The sequence below is a fragment of the Drosophila grimshawi genome, unplaced genomic scaffold, assembly GCF_018153295.1.
Source record: "Drosophila grimshawi isolate 15287-2541.00 unplaced genomic scaffold, ASM1815329v1 contig_44, whole genome shotgun sequence".
NCBI classification, from domain to species: Eukaryota; Metazoa; Arthropoda; class Insecta; order Diptera; family Drosophilidae; genus Drosophila; species Drosophila grimshawi.
The window spans coordinates 9,953,512-9,972,702 of record NW_025063240.1 but is presented as its reverse complement, the minus strand read 5'-3'; the positions used below and the strand labels follow the sequence as shown (position 1 = coordinate 9,972,702).

The window sequence follows — 19,191 nt, the reverse complement described above, 5'->3', positions numbered from 1 at the left end:
ATTCATATTGTTGTCTCTCATTATTATGCTGTTATTTATACATATTTCAGCACAGTTTTTGTCTCTGTGCCCCCACCCAGAAATGTGTGTTTGTGTGTTTGGCTGCTTTTGTTTTTGTGTTGGATGTCGTCAAATACTCTACTCGGCGTGCATCGTGTTGCGTGTTTTGCCGCCGTGTGCAGTTAAACTCGGGGCGGTATTGGGACTGAAACTTTTGCCACGTAAATGATTTGTTTTGTCAATTATTTTGTTAGCCCACATGCAACAAAACAGGCCGCAGGAAAACCAGCAACAGTAACAACAACAATAATATGTAGAGCCACGGGAAGAGGAGGCTCAGCTGATAACATCAAAACAATGAGGGATAATTTCACATTCACCTGCCAACCGGCTAAAGTAGTAAGTTTTAATTGGAGAGGCGTGGCCAAGTAAATTGCATAAGGCATAAACAAATTTCGTTTATGATATGCCAAACAAATTGAGCCATGACCGATCGATTGGGATCGGATCAGACATAGATCTGACTCCTTATGAAGTGTTCGGCTGGCTGTTTAAACAAGTGCGTCCAGTTGCATAAATATTTATGGCACCAGACGCAAATCAAAGCGGCTGCTGATTATTTATCGCTAACAGCCAGACGAATGGGTCTGGAATTGGGTATTGGCCATTGAGAGACTGACGCAGTGGAGCACAATACAATAAAAATAACAAAAAAAAATAGCAAAAAAATTAAAACACATGTGCATTGTGTTCTCTTGTTATTTGCTCTCAATTTAAATTTCCAAATTAAATTTAAAGCACAGTTGTTAAGGGGCGTCAGCCAAAAAGGAAAAACATCAGCCAGAAGCAAATAGAGAATTATTCATGTCGCCATCTGAAAAAAATATATATTCATATACATACATATGTACAGAAAGTCCAAAATACTGAACAAGCAATTGAGTGATGGATGGATCGGGCCATGGCATCCTCAATAACATTGCTCATACTATGAATTTTTTTCATTTATGCGCCTGTCTTTAATTAACATGCGCGGTTTGTGTTTCTGTCACTGGCAGGGCGACAAATCTTATATTTTTTTTCTTGCCACATTGTAATGTGGCCTAATGAAACAAGTCTAGATGTTTACCTTTTGGTTTATGTCAGCTGATTGCTGTTGCTGCCACTGTTGCTGCTCTTCTTGAATTCACTTGAAAAACATAAACTCACAGAAGAATTTTCAAAATGTTAAACACTTTTCATATATTATATGTATGTATGTATGTATGTATGTATGCAATTCATTTGCTTGCTAGCCCAGGTAATTTCTTAATTCATTGCACAAATTTCTCAATTTTGCGACACTAATTGCACTTTTAGGCGCAAATCGCGATAACTTAAAATATAAAACACACACCACCTCAAAAAGTGCCTGTTGAAAAAGTCGAGTAAAGAAACACGTCCGTATCAGCGCGAGGGCCGTTGCCAACTAATGTGGTATTCGAATGGATTCGGACCCGGGCACTTGGCAGACTAACGGCACAATGCGAACACGAAACGACAGCACAGCCGAAGCGCTGTCGGCACTGTTCGTATGCCCATCGTTTTGTACATCGGGCGAAGAAGAAAAGCCGGCAAAACAAAATGTAAATAACATTTCTGTGCAGTGCTAACAGGGAGGGTTGTGGACGACGGGACGCTTGGGGGGAGGTTCGAGCCAGTTGCCGGCTTTTGGTTTCAGCTCGAGCTTTACAGATCTTATGCCCATACCGATACCGTACGAAGGGCAACAACAACAACAACAGAGCGTCAGGTGACGACGACGACGACGACTAACCTAACCCAACCCAATCGCAACCCACACAACCATTCTACCCTCCCCCTTGTTTGCTTTGCGGCTTTTCGGGGTTGCTACAGCGTACATACGTATGTATGTGTGTGCGTGTGTGTGTGTGTATGTGTATGTGTGTGTTTGTTTGTGTACACTTCGGCTTGGCCTGCAATTGGCGGGAAACTTTGTGGATGCTATTTCATTTTGACTCTCTGCAGCTTAGCAACATTTTGTGTATTTAATGGTAAATCTGTTCAAAATTAACCAAAACTAATGTACACTTATTTTGATCATAAATATGAATTAGTTAAAGATGCTCAACATGTGCGAAATCGTATTTTTTAAATTAATTTCAAGAGAATATCACGAGGATTCTGCTTGGCAACATTATTTGCACCATGTTGCCAGCAACAAAGACATTGCTCATGCGCCCTGTTGCCACCGCCTCGTTGATGGGAATTCTTCGTTGTTTTTCTTATTATGTGTTTCCCTCACTGCACAACACCACAAAACGAGCGACCGCCTAACGCCTCCAAAGTGACAACCTTTCAGTTTTATCGTTCCCCCCCTATTTGTGTATATGTGTGTGTGTGTGTGTGTGTATTTGTCTGTGACTGTGTATGTAAATAATGTAACAGTAAATTAGCGTGTTTGACACACTGTGGGCGTGGCCAAAACGATGCGTATGTTGGGCAATCTGTTTAACGTTGACTTTTGAACTTTTAAAGGCCATACCACAATAATTGGCCCATAATTGTGTGGACCACTTACAAAGCACATTTAAATGCAATGAGGCAAGGCCATTCTTGAGAAACTGAATCAACAAATGTTAAAAGTTGAAAGTTCAATATTTCAAATGATTATGTGCATTTCGATTTATTTCATATGAATTTCCAACCTTAAGATTTTAATTAAGTAGATCCCTTAAGCAAGTTAAATGAATTTTCGTTTCATATTTACAATTTGAGATTTTTTGAGAACATAAGTCAACTACCAAAAGATTAACAAATCTACAGGAGTAATTGACTCTAAAAATTCACTCAGTGAAATTACGAGAAACAAAAACACTAAAAAATAACATATGCCAAGAAAAACATAAGCAATAGGCAGCTAAGAAAATGAACAATAGAATTTGATATATCGCGAGCCAAGAGCAGTAAGATTACAAGTATAAATAAAAACCCAGAAGGCTTACTGCACAAGCGCCATTGAGGGCACGATCACCTGTACAGGTAGCACAGGTAGCAGAGTCTCAAATGTGGCCGGGAACGCACAGCAAACTGGCTTCGATTTTCCGTACGTTGTGATCACAGACTTTTCGCACCTGTACAAATCAGTTCTTTTTGTTGCTGTTGTTGTGGCCGCTTTTTTTGGTTCATTGCCAAAATATTCAACTACAAAACTACAAAAAAAAACAAGTTTCTAGATAAAAAATACATATATGCATGTGTCTTCATTGGTAAGCGGTGATGCGTGCGAGCAAATAATTTTTTATGTGCCTTCAAGAGAATTAATTCAGTTGGGTATTTTTTTAGTACACTCCGGATCATTAAAAAATGGGGAAATTATGCATGGAATGGGTAATAATTAAAGAATATAGCCAACAAGGTAAATATTTACAAATGAATACAATTTGGACAATATGGTTGACACTCAACACCGAGAAGGCATATGTTAGTACAGGGTGTCTTCAAGTCCAACACAATTGATTGTTGTTGCTTCAACGTGTTGTGCTTGTTTGTTGTAGCTCTGGGTTGTTGCGTCTAATTACATTGTGCTTAGTCCTCAAAATGTGACAACAAACACAACTGGCATTCGTCCAAAGACCAATCAGGGAGTTAGATGTGGCTCAGTTACAGTCTTTCTGTTACTATAGTTAAAAATTGACTGACACTTGATTGTTGGTTTATTAGTTTAATTCAATGTTATCTGGCACTTTCAGCACCAAGATGAATTCCCATGATATCACGTCCAATTACCTCTTGGATTCTGCCTGTTCTTATTTTTAGTGTTACATTGTATAGTGTAGATTAATTTCGAGAGAATTGCTGGTAATTCACTTGCCAATGATTCATACTACCGCTGCAATATATTCAAGGCGGTTTTACAAGTGATGCAATTATAAATTATGTTAATTTTAATATATGTATGTGCTCATGTGCTTTGCAAAATAAGTTTAATTTTTATACACATTTGTGGTCGATTATTTGTTTCGTGAATTTCACTTCCAACTTAAGTAAAAATCTGCATTAAGTGACTTTTTGACATTATGAACATATTATAATAACATATTTTAATAAGCTTTTTAATAAGTTAGTCCCTATTCATAAGCTCCGTTGATAATTAAGAGTTTGTATTGGCATTCCTTGGAGCCAGTTCTTGCCAAGATTTCAAGTCAATTAATAAGTGTAAAGTTTACATGATCTTTTGTTTTAAGATATTGCAATAAAGACAATCGACACTTAAATTCAACATATTCATTTGATTCGTCACCATATTATATTGTTATAAGCTTTTTGAGACTTACTAATAAATGACTAATTGAATTCATTTTGCTGATTAGAAATAAATAATGGAATATGATTTGCGTCTGTCTTTCCCCAGTGACACTAGAGCAGTCAACTAAGCCTCGTATTCTATCGACTCTTATTTTTATTATTTAATTAATTGTTATTAATATAAATTATTATTTTAGTTTGTATTAAAGTACTTTTTACATTATCTGTTGACCATCTTAGTTCGAAAGTCGCCAAGGCATTGCGCGCAGATATTCGGACCAATTCACTACAGTACAGTAGGCATTATCAACCAGTTTCTAGTGTGTAGATAAATAGAACATTATAATTAATAATCGTTTATAAGTTGTTGATACGCATACCTCTCCTTCGTTGCACAAATGCATGAGTCCTGTTGAATACAATTGCAAGGGCTTTTGCGTTTCGGTATTGCGCACCTTTCTTAATACTTCCACTGCCTTATCCAGAAACTCCGTTGATAAATTAGAGTTTATATGCAGACGTTGAAGTTTTTTGCAAGACTTAAGTATATTCAGGCATTCCTTGGAGCCAGCGGCTGATCGCCCCAGCATTATGTAAAGACCTTCAAGTTCAGTTAGGTTCGTCAAGAGATCAATGCAACTTGCATCTTTGAATCCACAGCGCAATTCTCGCAAAGATTTTAATTCAATCAGTTTATTTGTTTCCTTAAAGTTCAAACTGGACAACACCATTAAGCTCTGTAATTGAGGTCCTTGTTTCTTATCAACAAGTGCGGTGAAAAGTTCTAAAAGCTTTTCGCATGGCGAAGGCGAGCTTGTACTTTTAATAACGATTTTTTTTATGTTGGGTAGCTCTGCAAGGCCAACATAGGATTTATGGCTGCTAAGCATAGGGAAAGAAATTTCCTCCAACTTCGGACAGTAAGGTACGATGTCGCTCAGTTCTCCGACAACCACTCGTAACCATAACACACGCAAGTTCACATTCGATTGGCAAATGTCAACTAGATCCTCTGATGCGATTTCATCATTTATCGAAATCGCTTGCAGGCCTTTCAGTGGCATCATGTTGCACGCTTTGAATCTAAAAATAGTAGGCAGGCATTTAAGCATGTCAAGTGGAAAATGCAATTATTCATATTTAAACTCACCTGCTTGCGCATCTCACACTAACACTTTTTAGTTTGGGCAAATGCTCGAGAGCACTAAATGTTTCATTTACCATTAGGTCTTTCTCATTATTGGCTACTTTAAATCGTTTCAAAGTGGGAAATTCTTCATTTTTATATGCAAAGAACTCCAAATTTTTCATGGTTTTAATGTGATTGTAAAATAAGTCTGGCTCGGGAAATTCCATTTTATTTGGGTCAATAGTCAGATATAGATTTTTAATCACGTCACAAATTATAAAAAACAATTTTAATTTCCATTTGAAATTCGTATCATCTTCAATCCTAAACTCCGGATAGAGCACACAGGACCAATCTCTTAAGACGTCGCGAAATCGCATGCAGGTTTCTGCAAAATTTACATGATCTTCGATTTGAAGATATTTTAATACGCGACCAAGACAATAGTCATTTAAGTCCAATATCGTTACTTGATTCATCTCCATATAAGGTAATAAGTTGTTATACCTTCAACAGTTTTTCTTACAATTAATTCGTGAATCAGACAACGAAACGAATAGATTAGATTCCCTCAAACAGCTGATTTTGAGCTGCACTGTGCAACACTGAATTTGACTTAGCTCATTTCAACTCTGTATCCATGCGATAGATCGATAGGCGAGTTGCGATATAACAACGCGATAGCAGTTTGAGTAGCTTAACTTTGAAATAAAAAGTCAGCAAAAAAAAACTCAAATAAAAAAGTGATTCCAATTATCTTAAGCTAAATCAGGTTTTACAAGCACTGTCGCCTTGAGCAAGGCTTGATCTCTAGGAAAATACTACAGCTCCAGATTTCATGTAAAAATTGTTTCTTAAATAATCCGATCTGCGTTAAAAGCAAGACTGGATATAGTCAAGATGGAATAATTTTTTTAATTACGAGTACAACTTACACCAATTATTTTTAGTTATTCACAAACATTGAGTTACCTAGATGAAAACCCAAGTTTTCATTAATGTTATTTGGCATTTAGGCAAATAACCAGAAGTTTGCCACAGAATGAAATGCATTCCATGTAACAAAAAGTCCGCTTGAAATTTCCTCGGAAATATCACTTAGGAGAGTCATTCAAAATAATTGCATAATGAGTGAGCAAGCCGGATGCGTCTCTTGGTGGGAGATTTGTGTCGTTTTGTGCTGGGAAAGGGAAAGGGGCATGCGTGTGGCTAATCAGGCCGATTAATCTACGCAAGTTTTGTTGCAAAGCCCGGCACTTATTCTTATTGCGGTTTCTTGTTGATGGTAATGTTAATTTGCACATCAGCTGCACGAGGCGAAGCCACAGGAAAATGGGAACAGGTCCCCGGCAATGGTAAAGGGTCTGCAATTAATTTACTTTTGGCAGGACATGCGAGCACACGCTGAGCAGGCAGTTCCTGCTTCTGACTGACTGACGGAGTGACTTGTCTTGTTGGTTGTGGGTCTGCTATATTTTGCCTTATTACCATTGCGGCATTGTCATATGAATGTCTTTGCCTTTGGCCAGCCGCATGACAATCTAAAAGCGACATTTAATTGGCACAGGGAATTCGCCCCAGAGCCAAAGTAAAAAGAATGACAAACAAGCAAACAGTGCGACGATCCCCATAAACTGAATCCTGTGGTGCGCGTGTCACAGTTGGATATTTTTGATTGACATGCGGTAAGTGCAAGCGTAAATAAATTTATATATATATAGACATATATATATATATATATAGATATATTGTATAGTATTGTAAATGATAACTGTTCTATATTTATGCTTAGGCTATGGTATATTTTTGTTGAGTCAACCGAACGGAAGTGCCTGACATAGCGAAGCGCTAGCTTTGCTTACCTGTGCCATTATTAAATTGTATTTTTGATCATTATGCGAATAATGAGATTGCACTGTCTTATAAATAGAGTGCATAATTGGCCAGCTGCACTCAACCATAATCTAAAAGCAAAAAAATAAACGACTTGAGTACAGAAAGTCAAGAATTTACATTTCATTTGGAATTTTTAAGTAAATTTTGCGGCTGAGGAGAGGCTGACGTTCAGATGGGCCATAAAAGGCAACTGCCGCATACGCGAAGCTAAACAACCGTAAAATATATGCAACCACCTCAACCCCCAACCACCAAACACACACCAAATACACACACACACACTCCCCCACCGCATGCACGCCCTTACAACGCGCACGCACGCACAGCAAAGACAATTAGTGAAAGCCAAGCACACGTTTGCCTCAGTTACCCCAGCACTCTACATCTGGATAGGGGGAGGGGGAGGAAGTGGGAAATGGGAAAGGGGGTAGATGGGACTACCTTTACTGGTTCTGCCCTACTTCGTGACTTTTGGCGTTTGACGTGGATATGTTTGGCTTCCTTTATTTTTGGCTTTTTACAATTCCAGCTTCAGCTTCAAATGCCTTTTCACACATGAACATTTTCTACATTCCTTTTTTATTTGCACTCTCTTTGTTTGTTCAAAATGAAATAAGGTGCGTCAGCGCCCATAAAGGCAAATTAAATATAAAAAAAAAAATAATGAATAAGGAAAAACGCGAAAAAGAAGAAGAAGCAAACGTACTCATTGCATACAGGAAGCGAGACACTAAAATATGAAGAGTGCCACGTCTTTTATCTGGGATTTAATTTGCGTAAGCATGTTTTTAAAATGAAAACGCAAATGTTTCACAAATGTTTTGTGTAATTCGGCATTTAAGAGGGGTTTTTATTCCCGAGACCTAATTAAATGCACAGCCATGGGGCAAGACGATGACAATAGCTTGAAATTGTAATTGTGTGGAAATGTGGGACTTGAAAAATATGACAGCAGTAAGGATACAAGGAAGTAAGGAATACGATGAATAATTATATGATTTTTCCAATATAAGGTTATATTTAAATATAATTTATAAGAAATTTAATTCGTTAGAATAGTTGTTAAGTAAAATTGTGTATATTTTTAATAAATCAATTGAGTTAATTGATATTTGAGTTACATTTCATTTCCGCGTAAATATAAAGTTATTAAAAACAAAGATTTTCTGTAACAAATTGAATTTTTTTGATCTGAACTCTTTACGAACTTAAGCAGATAAACTTTTCTACAAACAACTTCTTAAGTAATTTGCTTTGCTCGAAATGAGCTTACCAACTATCATTGAGCTAATGCACATATATTATCGGCGATACGACTAAACACACACGCAATTGCCAGCTCGTAGTAAATATATGCCTTGGACCAGTTGGGACAAGTTGGGAGCTGACTTAAATTAATGAATTCAGAGGTCGGTCGGAAGGTGACTGCTGGCCACGCACCACTCCAGTGGTGCAGCTTTAACATACCACATAGAGAAATGTCTCTAATCGAATTAGTGAAATTAATTTTTGATGATATTGAAATTAGTTGCAGACACCAGAAAAGTCAGGCAGCAAATTTTATGTAGTTGTAGGGTGTGGTAAAGTTGTTCCATTGAGAGCCCAGTAACTACAAAATACTTTTAGTTGCCTGGCATTCCTTTCCCAAGCCCATGCCCAAGCAGCAGCGGGGTTGGCTGTGGGCGCATAAATTTACTTTGACAGTGGCAAGCGGCACGTTTGACATTCCACTTGAGCTCGACTTTGCTTCCTTCCGATACACGATTCGATTTGTGTGGGGACTGTCGATTTTCATTGTGATGTGGTTGCAACGCCACTTGAATGTGGCATCCACCTACATTATTAATGACTGCTCGACGTGTGTGTCAGGTTCGCTAAGTTTCGTTGAAAAGCAATTTTATTTACTTTTTCGATTTGTGCTTATAAATTACAGGCTGATATGTGTCATGTTATTATTTATTGTGTGCCGTGAATTAAATGCCAAAATATCTTAAATATTTAATAGGTGGAGCCCTTAAAGAATGGCGGCCACACACCCATACACCCATACACCCACCCACACATAAGCGACCTAAAGTCAGGGCCTGAAATGTTTTTACCGTTTACTTTTGCAACATTGTCCTTGTCCTTGGCATCAGCACAGACAGCACCGACAACAGCTGTTAAAGTGAGATGGCCCAAAGTGGCTAGAAAGAGAGCGCAAGTGTTTGCATGTCAGCAAGTAATAAGCACAAGGGCCATAATAGTTTTGCCAGTTATTCCTCTCCTATTTTTTTATTTTTATTTTCTATATACAAGTAAGTATTTCGCCTAAAATGCAGCCGCGATTACTTCGACCGGCAGACCAAGCAAAAGTTGGAGCCCAGACAGGAGGTGGCTTCCTCAACGGCGTCTTCCAGCCAGGCCATAAATGTTGGACATTAACGGGTAATTTTCTTGCAATTTTGTAGTCGTTAGCGTTTTGTGGCAAGGACGACGACGACGACGATGACGACGACACCACTGTGGACATCAAGAAAAGCCAAAATTAAATTTTCGCCACATTTTGAGGACGCATAAATTGTGCGGCTAATCATCGTGCTGAAATTTGCAACACTTTAAAATGTGTGAACCCCAAATAAAAATATATATATGAATAAAGGGAAGAAATAAAGAAAAACTGATATGGCGAAAGCAGTGCAAATTGAAATGGAAATCCATTAGTGCTGGACAAATTTGTAATTTCCGCTCTTTAATAAAACTTTGCCCACTCTCTCACGCAACACGACGTCAAATATAAACGGAAATAAAAAAACACACGCACAACTGGACACACACACAGAGAGCATGTGTGTGTGTGTGTGTGTGTATGTGTGAGTTTGTCCACTTTTGAGGTGTGTACGGTCAGGTAATTTCATTTACCTTACTCATTTAGCACTTTTTTGTCCAACTGGGTTGGGGGTCATTTTCCGCCTGTTTGCATGATAAAAATCACATACACACTCCTTGAATTTCAACAGCACGCGATGTATAGCATGATAATCCTTGAAGCAAAAAAACCAACAAAAAAAAGGCACGCCACCCCACACTCTTATGGAATTTGTCTGTTCGTGTTAATCCTTCAGGCTTGGCCGGAACACCCATAATTGGGGGGCTGGGGGTTGGGGGCTGTCCTTTGACTTTTGCTCCTCGCCAAAAAGATTGGACTCATAAATTTTTATACCATTGTCTGCTTGGACTGCTTTTAATTTGGCTTACACATGCAAGCATCCACGAGTAAGTAACTTTAAACCGAGCACAGGCCAGTCAGGCCTGTCCCCAGCGTGGTCGCATATGTAAGTTTTTAATGAAATTCCATAAGTGAACAGACAACTGGCAATCAAAATCAACGCCCTAAAATATGCTCACATTTGTCAGCGGACCAACAAAATTTGAATGAGTGTTGGGTTGCCATAAATTATTAAAGTTGGTACTACAAAATGCACACAGCCGAGGGCTGTCATGAGCTTTTGTAGTAGATAGACCAAAAACAGGTCATATATACTATAAACTATATATATTAAATTTGATATTTACATATAATATATTATTTAAGGCTTGCATAATTATCAGAAAATATTGTGCACAAAAAAAAAATGAGAAAAGATTATTAAACATTTAGCATTTGTTTGTACTACTTACTAAAACTTCCAATCGGTTTAAGGGTATCGATAGTCAGTGGATGTTAAAAACTTTTAGTTAAGTTTAAATACCGTTGAATAATATTGAAATCGACCTCCGTACTTGCCATTATCTCACATAGAGCACATTCTTTCGGGTCACTTGAGTGTGTCAAAAATCAACGCAGGCTGAAACGTGTGCCGTCCTGCCGGCAAGTTGTGCCAGTCCTTGTGCGCCTTGAACATTGTTTAATTTACATTTATCCGCACGCTTAGCCTACCGGGCAAGTTCATTTGCAGTTGTGTTAAAGTCCCTCAGGTGCCCACACGTAGACACACACACACACAATCAGACGCATACAGAGACAGGAAGCAACTGACACCGTACAAAATGTTAAACACTTGGCAACATTTTGCTTAAAACTTTTGCCTCTCTCTCTCTCTCTATCTCTCTCTCTCTATCTATCTCTGCAGTAGCAGCTTTGCTTTTTATTTGCGGCTGCAGTAGCACACAAAAAGTCACAAGGCACAATGCAGTTAAACCAACAGCAGCAGCAACAACAACACCAATAAGAGCAACAATGCAAAAGGTAAACGAGCAAACAAAAGGCACGCCCGGAAATGGCAAAGCTGCTTGACTATAACAACCAACCAGACAACCAGACAACCAAGCAGCAAACCAAACAGCAGCCGGAGGAGCAGCCGGAGGAGCAGCCGCCAGTTGGCCACTCATTGTTGGTCGCCTGGTCGCCATGGTGAATCCTCAGGTGTTTTGCGCACAGTTTACTACGTTTTTCATTTAACCGGCAGCAACTGGTCCAGGTCCAGGTCCAGGTTCAGGTCGTTTATTCTGGTTGTCCTCGTTGTGCTGTTCGGTCGGTTTGGTGCTGTGTTTTGTTGTTTGCTTTGCGGTCCCAACCCAACCCAGATTAGCCCAGCCCAGCACAGCCCAGCCCAACTGGCCGGCAAGGATGCCGTCTTCTTTCGCCAGCATAATTAAAAATTCACATAAATTTAGCTTAGCGTTGACACACACACATTCTAATTGGGTTAATTATGTGTCGCCTGGACTTTAAAAATGTCATCTACAGTCCGTGTGTATATGTGTGTGTCAGTCAGTAGCTGGACGAGTGCCAGTTGCGACTCCCGAGTACATTAACAAAAAATTATGTTGTCGCACATGTGACAACAACCTGTGAGTCTCTGAGGCATCCAGACACAGAGTACTGCCGAACCACACCTAAACATAATACACAAAATCACAGAATATTCAGGTGAAAATTGTTCTTAATAGGCAGCTGTTTTTTCGAAAGGATTTAATTCCATATTTTTCCAACTCTAAAGGGTACTCAACAGGTTGAAAGTTAATTATGCAATAATTGGTGATATACGAAAACTTTTAAATGAATATAAAAGTGTTGTTGATTAGCTTCATCAACCGAAGTAAATTTGATAAGAAGTATTTTGTAAGTAATGTCCCTCAACTAGAGCTCTCCTGATCCTTGTTTTAAAATATTAAATAGGCAACCCGAAAATAATATGCATATATATATATAAAAGGTAAAACTTTAAAATAGAAACTCTCCCATCATTTGCTTAGGTTGGGCTCGCCTTAAGAAACTTTCTGAGGTTAAATTATGAGCTTAATTACACATACGCCACGTTGCCATTTGACATGCCATCGTCTCTATTTTATGACCAGCATGATGCATAATTTATACGACAATTTTTGGGCCTACCTGGCAATGGCAAACGACTTAAGTAGCCAGCAAAAGGTTTTTATGGGTCCGGCTCTACGTTGAGTGTGTGAGGTTCCCAGGGGGCAGCTGGGGGCAGTAAAACAGATTTGGCTCAAGAAAATTATATGGGAAAGTGTAAACATCTGCAGCTGCTCTGCTGTTGTTCTTATTAAAGTGCTCATCAAATAATAAAACATAATAATAATAAGAATAATGCGGGTGCCTGCAACTAATCCGAATGTGAAGCAAACGCTTTGTGACATTTAACGACAGCAAAAAGCGCACAAGAGTATGCAACACATAATGGCAAATGTCAACAACAAAACGGTGAACAGCAAAGACCAACAAAAAGGGGCACAAGGGGCAAAAACCAAAGCGAGACAAAATTAATTACTCTACGTGGAAATGTAATTACGAAAATATTTAGCCCAAGCTCAGCGGCACGTCGGAACACCACAAAATGCCATTTGTCAAGCCTTGTGAAGACTTTTTGGGGGGTTTTTGGTTGGGGTTGGGGTTGGGGTTGGCTGGGACACTTCGTCTGTGAGATTTTCCTTGGCTTAGGCTATGGGTTAATGTATGTCCCCTTGAGCATCGGCTCAATGGCACCAATAATATGCTGCATGTAATTAATGATTTATGAGCGCCGGCCAATTAATCAAATTAATCATAATTTCATTTAACTTTGCCGCACTGCAGCAACGCCTTTTCAGAAACAGTCCCAACCCATTCTCAGTTAAAATACCAGTACAACCCCATTAATACACATACTCGTGTCTGCTATCTGAGGTTATCCTTTCTCACATTTGGTGCGTGCCATATGCACATTAATTCTGCGGGCCAACAAAACTTTTGTGTGTAAAAAAGTTTGTTATATGGCCCACTTACAAGAACCACTATGCGGTTTCTCTTTATAGAGGTAATTATGCACTGCAGGCAGCGCAGTTGTCTTTCTATGTAAATAGCCGCAAATGCAAATGCAAATGCAAATCTACTTGCAAATGAAAATTCAAACACTGTAACCTGTTTTCATTTAGCTGCATAATATCAATGAAAAAAATGTCATCATTTTAAAATAGTGGATTCAATGTAAATTTTGTATACTCAAATCTATTATTTGGCTGCGATTTACTACTCAAATCAGTTTATTCATATTTTGAAAACGTATTTCAAAAAAATCACATTCATATCGGATAAGCAATGATTTCATCACTTAAACTATCACACCCACTCTGCCATTCCACACCGATTAAAAAAGAGCCAGCGGCACGGAAGGATCCTCTTTTCTTTAGTAAGTACGGATGGTATCGTGTGCTGGTTTACAGCTCCACAAGCAATCCGTACGCATGCTATTGGAAGCTGAAAGATTACTTGAATGACAATGCATTGCTACACGTGTGTGGCCATTACTATTTCCATGTGGGAGGTGAGAAGGATGTAGCAAGTGATGCCGGTGCCAGTTTCACGTTCTATGTGAAGACATTTACGCAGGCCGTAGGTCTACAACAATTACGTCTGCCAAAAGCGATGAAGATGCACCTACGGGTCAACAACGGACTGCCACAAGTTGAAATTAATGATTGGTTTTTGCTAAATTTGCATTCAGAGCTGATGAAGCTTTACGACGTGAAAAATAAATTATTAGACCTGTCCAGTTTCCATCTAGGTCGTCAGTTGCCATTGGATTGCTGCATTTTGGCGCAGGACAATTGCCTCTCAGCGGCCATTGGGGTTATGGAGCAACGGATGCCGGATCTACGATCTCTGCTGCTTGACAAGAATTTTCTCACAAGTTTAGCAGCCTTTGAAGGCGTTGAAAATCGCCTGCGACAGCTGACAAGGATTTCATTGGTAGACAACGAGCTAAAGGATCTCGATACACTACGTGTTTTTCGGCAACTGAAGCTACGTAAACTCCATCTCAACCGTAATCCGGTCAAGATTAAAGGGAAGAAGCTACATCAACTGCTGTTCATCCTTCCACATCTAAAGTTCTTCAATAATAAGCCAGTGCATCAGCTAATCAATAATATTCAAGAAGTACAAAAGACACCACGCGGAGACACTAATTTTTACAGCCAGAAATTCGATAACATAACTAATGAAGTAACCCTCGCCGTTTCTGTCATTTTAAAGGACCACAAAGTACTCTCAAAACAATCACCATTGCTATCCACCTATATGCGTACAACTCTATTAGATCCTCTAGTCAGCCATCTAAAATCCATAATTTCTTACGAACGAAACTTGTTACTATCCAATCTGCCACCAAATCCATATCAAGATGGTTTACTACTCAGAGCTTTAAACTCGGATGCAAATGAAGTTTTATCCAAACACGGAGCAGATAAATCTGGCTTAGTATCTGAAATATATCCCAGAGACCTATAAGACGATCCCTGATATCCAATATATAAGCAAAATGAAAAGTTTTGTTTCGAAGAAGTTATGTTTATTTTCACATTCCAATATTGTTCGTTGTTTTAATAGTTACTGGTATTTAGTTATTTATCTGATTTGATTTGCTTGTTACGTTTCCAAATCTTAAATAAAAATCCGAACTATAAAAGTAACCCAAGAGTATGTAATATGTAAAGTTGATTCTCTAATCTATGTATATAGCTCTTTATCAGATTTGTTTATTAGGTTAAGAAGCTATCCGACTACTTTATAACGTTGCAAAATGTGGCAAGATTACGTTTCTTTTATTTTCATCCAAAAACAGCGTAAATTCAATAAGCGGCTATAATGAAGGGTATGCTGTTGACAGTCTCGACATCTCAGTTTGGCTTACAGCGTTGACAGCGTGCGGCATAAGCATGGCCAATATTCCCGGAGCAGATGCAGCTTTGGGGGCACGTAGTGTGGTTGTATTTGTGTGTTGGGGCTTGTGTGCCGCCAGCGTTAAACCACAAAATTTAATTCCCTTATCAAAAAGTGACAAGCGTGCGTATTTAATGCAATTTTGCAGCGCATTTAACATGATGTGTCTGTCTGGCAATGGCAAGCAGGGGACGGTGAATAGTGTAGAAAGCCGGTTCTAGCTGCCCGTCTGGCATTTGCTATTATCTAGCGGAAGTTGTTTACTTGCAGGCAGCCTGCTTTTTGTGCGCGGGGCAGCAACAGCAAAAATGAAAAAAAAAAAAAATGAAATAAAACCTCAATTTGAGCTAGCTCAACTTCCTTTTACGCTAAATTACAATTCCGCTGATTGCATTCCCGGGCACCACAGGGCCACGTAAGACCGAGAGAAACTGGAGTTTGGTTGGCGCCTCAAAGCGCCGTCAGCTCATTCACATTGCTACGCGTTATTCACACTTTACGCCTAGATTTGAGCGCCATGAATCCTTTAACTGTTTTGCATATTTGTGTGCCAGCTTGCCATACACACCCCCCACACCCCCCACAACCACCTTCTTTTTGTTTTTGTTGGATTCGTTTCGTTTCGTTTCGTAGTTTCGCATTCATTGCGAAAGATAAAAATAATGAACATACCAAAGCAAAAGTCAGCGGAAAAAACAACAAGGAGCAACTCAACAGCAGCAGCAGCAGAAGGAGCAACAGCAGCAACTCCAGTCAAAGTCCTGACTCATTCCTACAGCCTGTCTATGCGTGCAACGGCGTTCAGGATTCGGATTCAGTGCAGAAACTGCGCCACGTTTTTGTCGGCATAGGATTTATAGTATGTTTGCTGCTGATATTTGTGTGTGTGTGTGAGTGAGAAATGGGCGTGTCTCCTTGGCATGGGTATGGTAGTTCGCCTGGGTAATGCATAAGGCAAATTGCTTGTAAGTTCAACTCGTATTTTGCATTGTGTTTCACTTCCGACAGTTAAATTAAAGCCATTGTCTGCTGCCCCTTTGCTTTGGTGTTAGTTTGTGTGCCTAACGTAACAATTGCCAGTCGGACGCGTTTTTTATCTGCAACTAACCGCAGCAACAGCAACAACAACTGCAAACTGAACACTAAAACAGTTGAAATAGGACAGCAAAAATAATTTGTTAGCTTAAAAATGTGTTACAAATCCTTGGCTGGCCACATTTCCGGCTATCCTCTAATTGCATCACCAACAACAACCGAAACTAATCCTTGAATTTTTTGTGGCCACCTGGCGGCCATTGCGGTTTTAATTAGTCAAACACTCGTCGACACAACGTAATCGCAATCTCAGCCAAGTCTCAAGAAAAATGTATGGCGTATTGTGAAGACAACTTGAATAAGTGATTCAGCTTTTGGAATTTGAGATTTGAGAGGAAGAGAGAAGCCGAGATTTGGCTTTATATTTTAGTTATTGAATTTTCTCATTTTCCATAATAAGCAAAGATTTATTTGTTAATCAAATTGACACGAATTGTCTTTTAAAATATTCGGCTTAAGCCAATTGATAAATGTTCCCCAAAAGATTTAATGTTCTTCTGCTCTAAATACCAACAAAATTACCATAGTTTGATTGTTGTGTGGCTTGACTAAAAAACGAATGAATATGCATGTGTATCCCCATCCATATATGCATTTATGGATATTGTAATCTAAACCTCGCTCCAAATGTACTCGAAGGCGACCCACTCAATGCAGTACAGATAGAGAGAGAGAGAGACAAAGAGAGAGAGAGTGAGAGAGAGAGGGAGAGAGCTGAAAGAAATTGCATTCATTATGTGGCAGTGGCACAAAAGCTTGGTAAACGGAAAACAGAAAACGGAAAACGAGGCTAGAGCCTGCGGCGGTTTGCTGCCACAACACAGACACCACAAAGTGCAGGGGCATGCGTGGAAAAACAAGCACAGTGCAAATGCAAAACGGATGTGTAAATAATTTAGACGAGTTGCCAACTGCCTCACACCCATACACACACACACATGTGCATATATAGTTGTAGTGTATCTTTTTAGTTTATGTATCATTAAAAAATACTTACAGCAAGCAGAAGGAGAAGAAAAATATAATGAAAGCAATGGCAAAGCGAGGGAAATGTGCCATTTGCCAACTTGCAAAACAAACACTCGAGTGTCGAGTTTCATGTTCTCTGTTTCTGTTTCGTTTTCAGTCTCCGAACGTGCCAGAAATGCAATAATTATATGCATACAAAGACACAGGCAAACACACACACACACACACACACACACACACACATGTGGCCGTGTTTTTTGACATGCTGCAAATTAAACAGAACCCTTCACACACACACACACACACACATCTATCGCTTTACTCGAACTAAATTACTTTTTTGTGCCAGCTGCATACAATCAAATGCAACGAGATTAAAAAACAAACCGTGTAACGGTAACCGGCAAACCCGTTGCCTCTGCGGCTTTGTCAGTAGTCTGTAGATTGCAGAGCTGTTCTACACCTGGTAAGCCTGGTAAACCTCTAACGGCATTTGCATTTGCTTGCTGCTTGCTGGCTTGCATGCTGCTTGCTGCTTGCTGCTTTCTGCTTGCTGCTACTGCTCCTAAAAACTATGTTAATGTGTGAGCTGCACTGAATTTAAGCGAATTTAAAACCAAGTAACAAGTAACAAGGAACACTCGTTGCCTTTGGGGACAAACACTAACCGCAGACATTGGAGAGTGTCAGCCCTGTCTCTATAAATCTCTACGGATGTGTCGTTAACTGCCGCCGGCTAACGGTTTTTATGCCAGTCCCACGACGAGGACAAGGCACAGATACCCACAACAGAAGCCAGATGAGCAACAGAGAGCGAGAGTGGAGAGATAGAAACAGAGACAGACAGACAAACAGACAGAGAGAGAGAGAAGGAGAGAACATTGAAACAGACATCGGCTCAATTTGCACGCTTCGTTATTCAATTAGACACTTTGCACACCCACACATTGGCACACACACAGAGAGAGAGAGAGAGAGCGACAAGCAGACGGCATAATTTTGATTGATGGCCCAATAATGACGGTGATTTATCATATTTGCATGCTATCATTTAACTCGCAACGCGTATTACACTTCAAAAATTTTGCATTTGTAATTGCTGCAAATATTGCAACATTTATAATTAAAACTACAATTATTTTTCGAAATTTTTTCAATATTGATTTCTGTTTGTTTTCTAGAAATTTTCTACTACCAATACTTTAAAATTCGCCTGTGGAAGCGATCCTATGCTTCAGATCGTAGTAATTAATAACAATTATAATCGTTAAATTGTACATATATTTGAATAAAAAAACAATAAGTTTTCTTATTACATATGTTGATGCTTGACTTTAACTAAGCATCAATGTTCCTGTAAAGTAAAGAAACAAAAAAGATTGTATGCTTCGTCTGACCATATGGAGTAATTGGCATATGAGTTGGCATTTAGTTATAACGCTAATTGGCCTCTTTCAGAGCGTTGCGCTGGCAACGAGACACTGGCTGACCACGTGCTTTGGCTTTCGGCATTTGGCTGCCTTGGCGTATACGCAATATTTGCTTTGTTTCAACACTTTTTACTGTTTGCTTGTCCACCAGCCCCCCTAAGGGC

At 39.3% G+C, this 19,191-nt stretch overlaps 3 protein-coding genes across 3 annotated transcripts in view; 1 reads left to right on the top strand and 2 right to left on the bottom strand.

Moving 5' to 3' along the window:
- The window catches only part of LOC6557746 (putative mediator of RNA polymerase II transcription subunit 26), a 28,721-nt gene extending 27,465 nt beyond the window's left edge, over positions 1-1,256 (bottom strand). Inside the window, exon 1 of the mRNA XM_001984661.3 lies at positions 1,130-1,256. The gene's annotated coding sequence lies outside the window, so the exon portion shown is untranslated. The remainder of the gene's footprint in view (positions 1-1,129) is intronic.
- A 2,442-nt stretch (positions 1,257-3,698) lies between these two features.
- LOC6558574 lies at positions 3,699-6,018 on the bottom strand. The gene is made up of 3 exons (XM_001984663.2): positions 5,459-6,018; positions 4,689-5,391; positions 3,699-4,625 (listed from the first exon to the last, which is right to left on the bottom strand). Exons 1-3 carry the CDS (start codon positions 5,920-5,922, stop codon positions 4,545-4,547), a joined length of 1,248 nt encoding a protein of 415 aa, XP_001984699.2. The 5' UTR covers positions 5,923-6,018; the 3' UTR covers positions 3,699-4,544.
- A 7,860-nt stretch (positions 6,019-13,878) lies between these two features.
- LOC116805827 lies at positions 13,879-15,258 on the top strand. Its single transcript, XM_032740425.2, has 2 exons — positions 13,879-15,060; positions 15,093-15,258. Exons 1-2 carry the CDS (start codon positions 13,911-13,913, stop codon positions 15,125-15,127), a joined length of 1,185 nt encoding a protein of 394 aa, XP_032596316.1. The 5' UTR covers positions 13,879-13,910; the 3' UTR covers positions 15,128-15,258.
- The last annotated feature ends 3,933 nt before the right edge of the window (positions 15,259-19,191 follow it).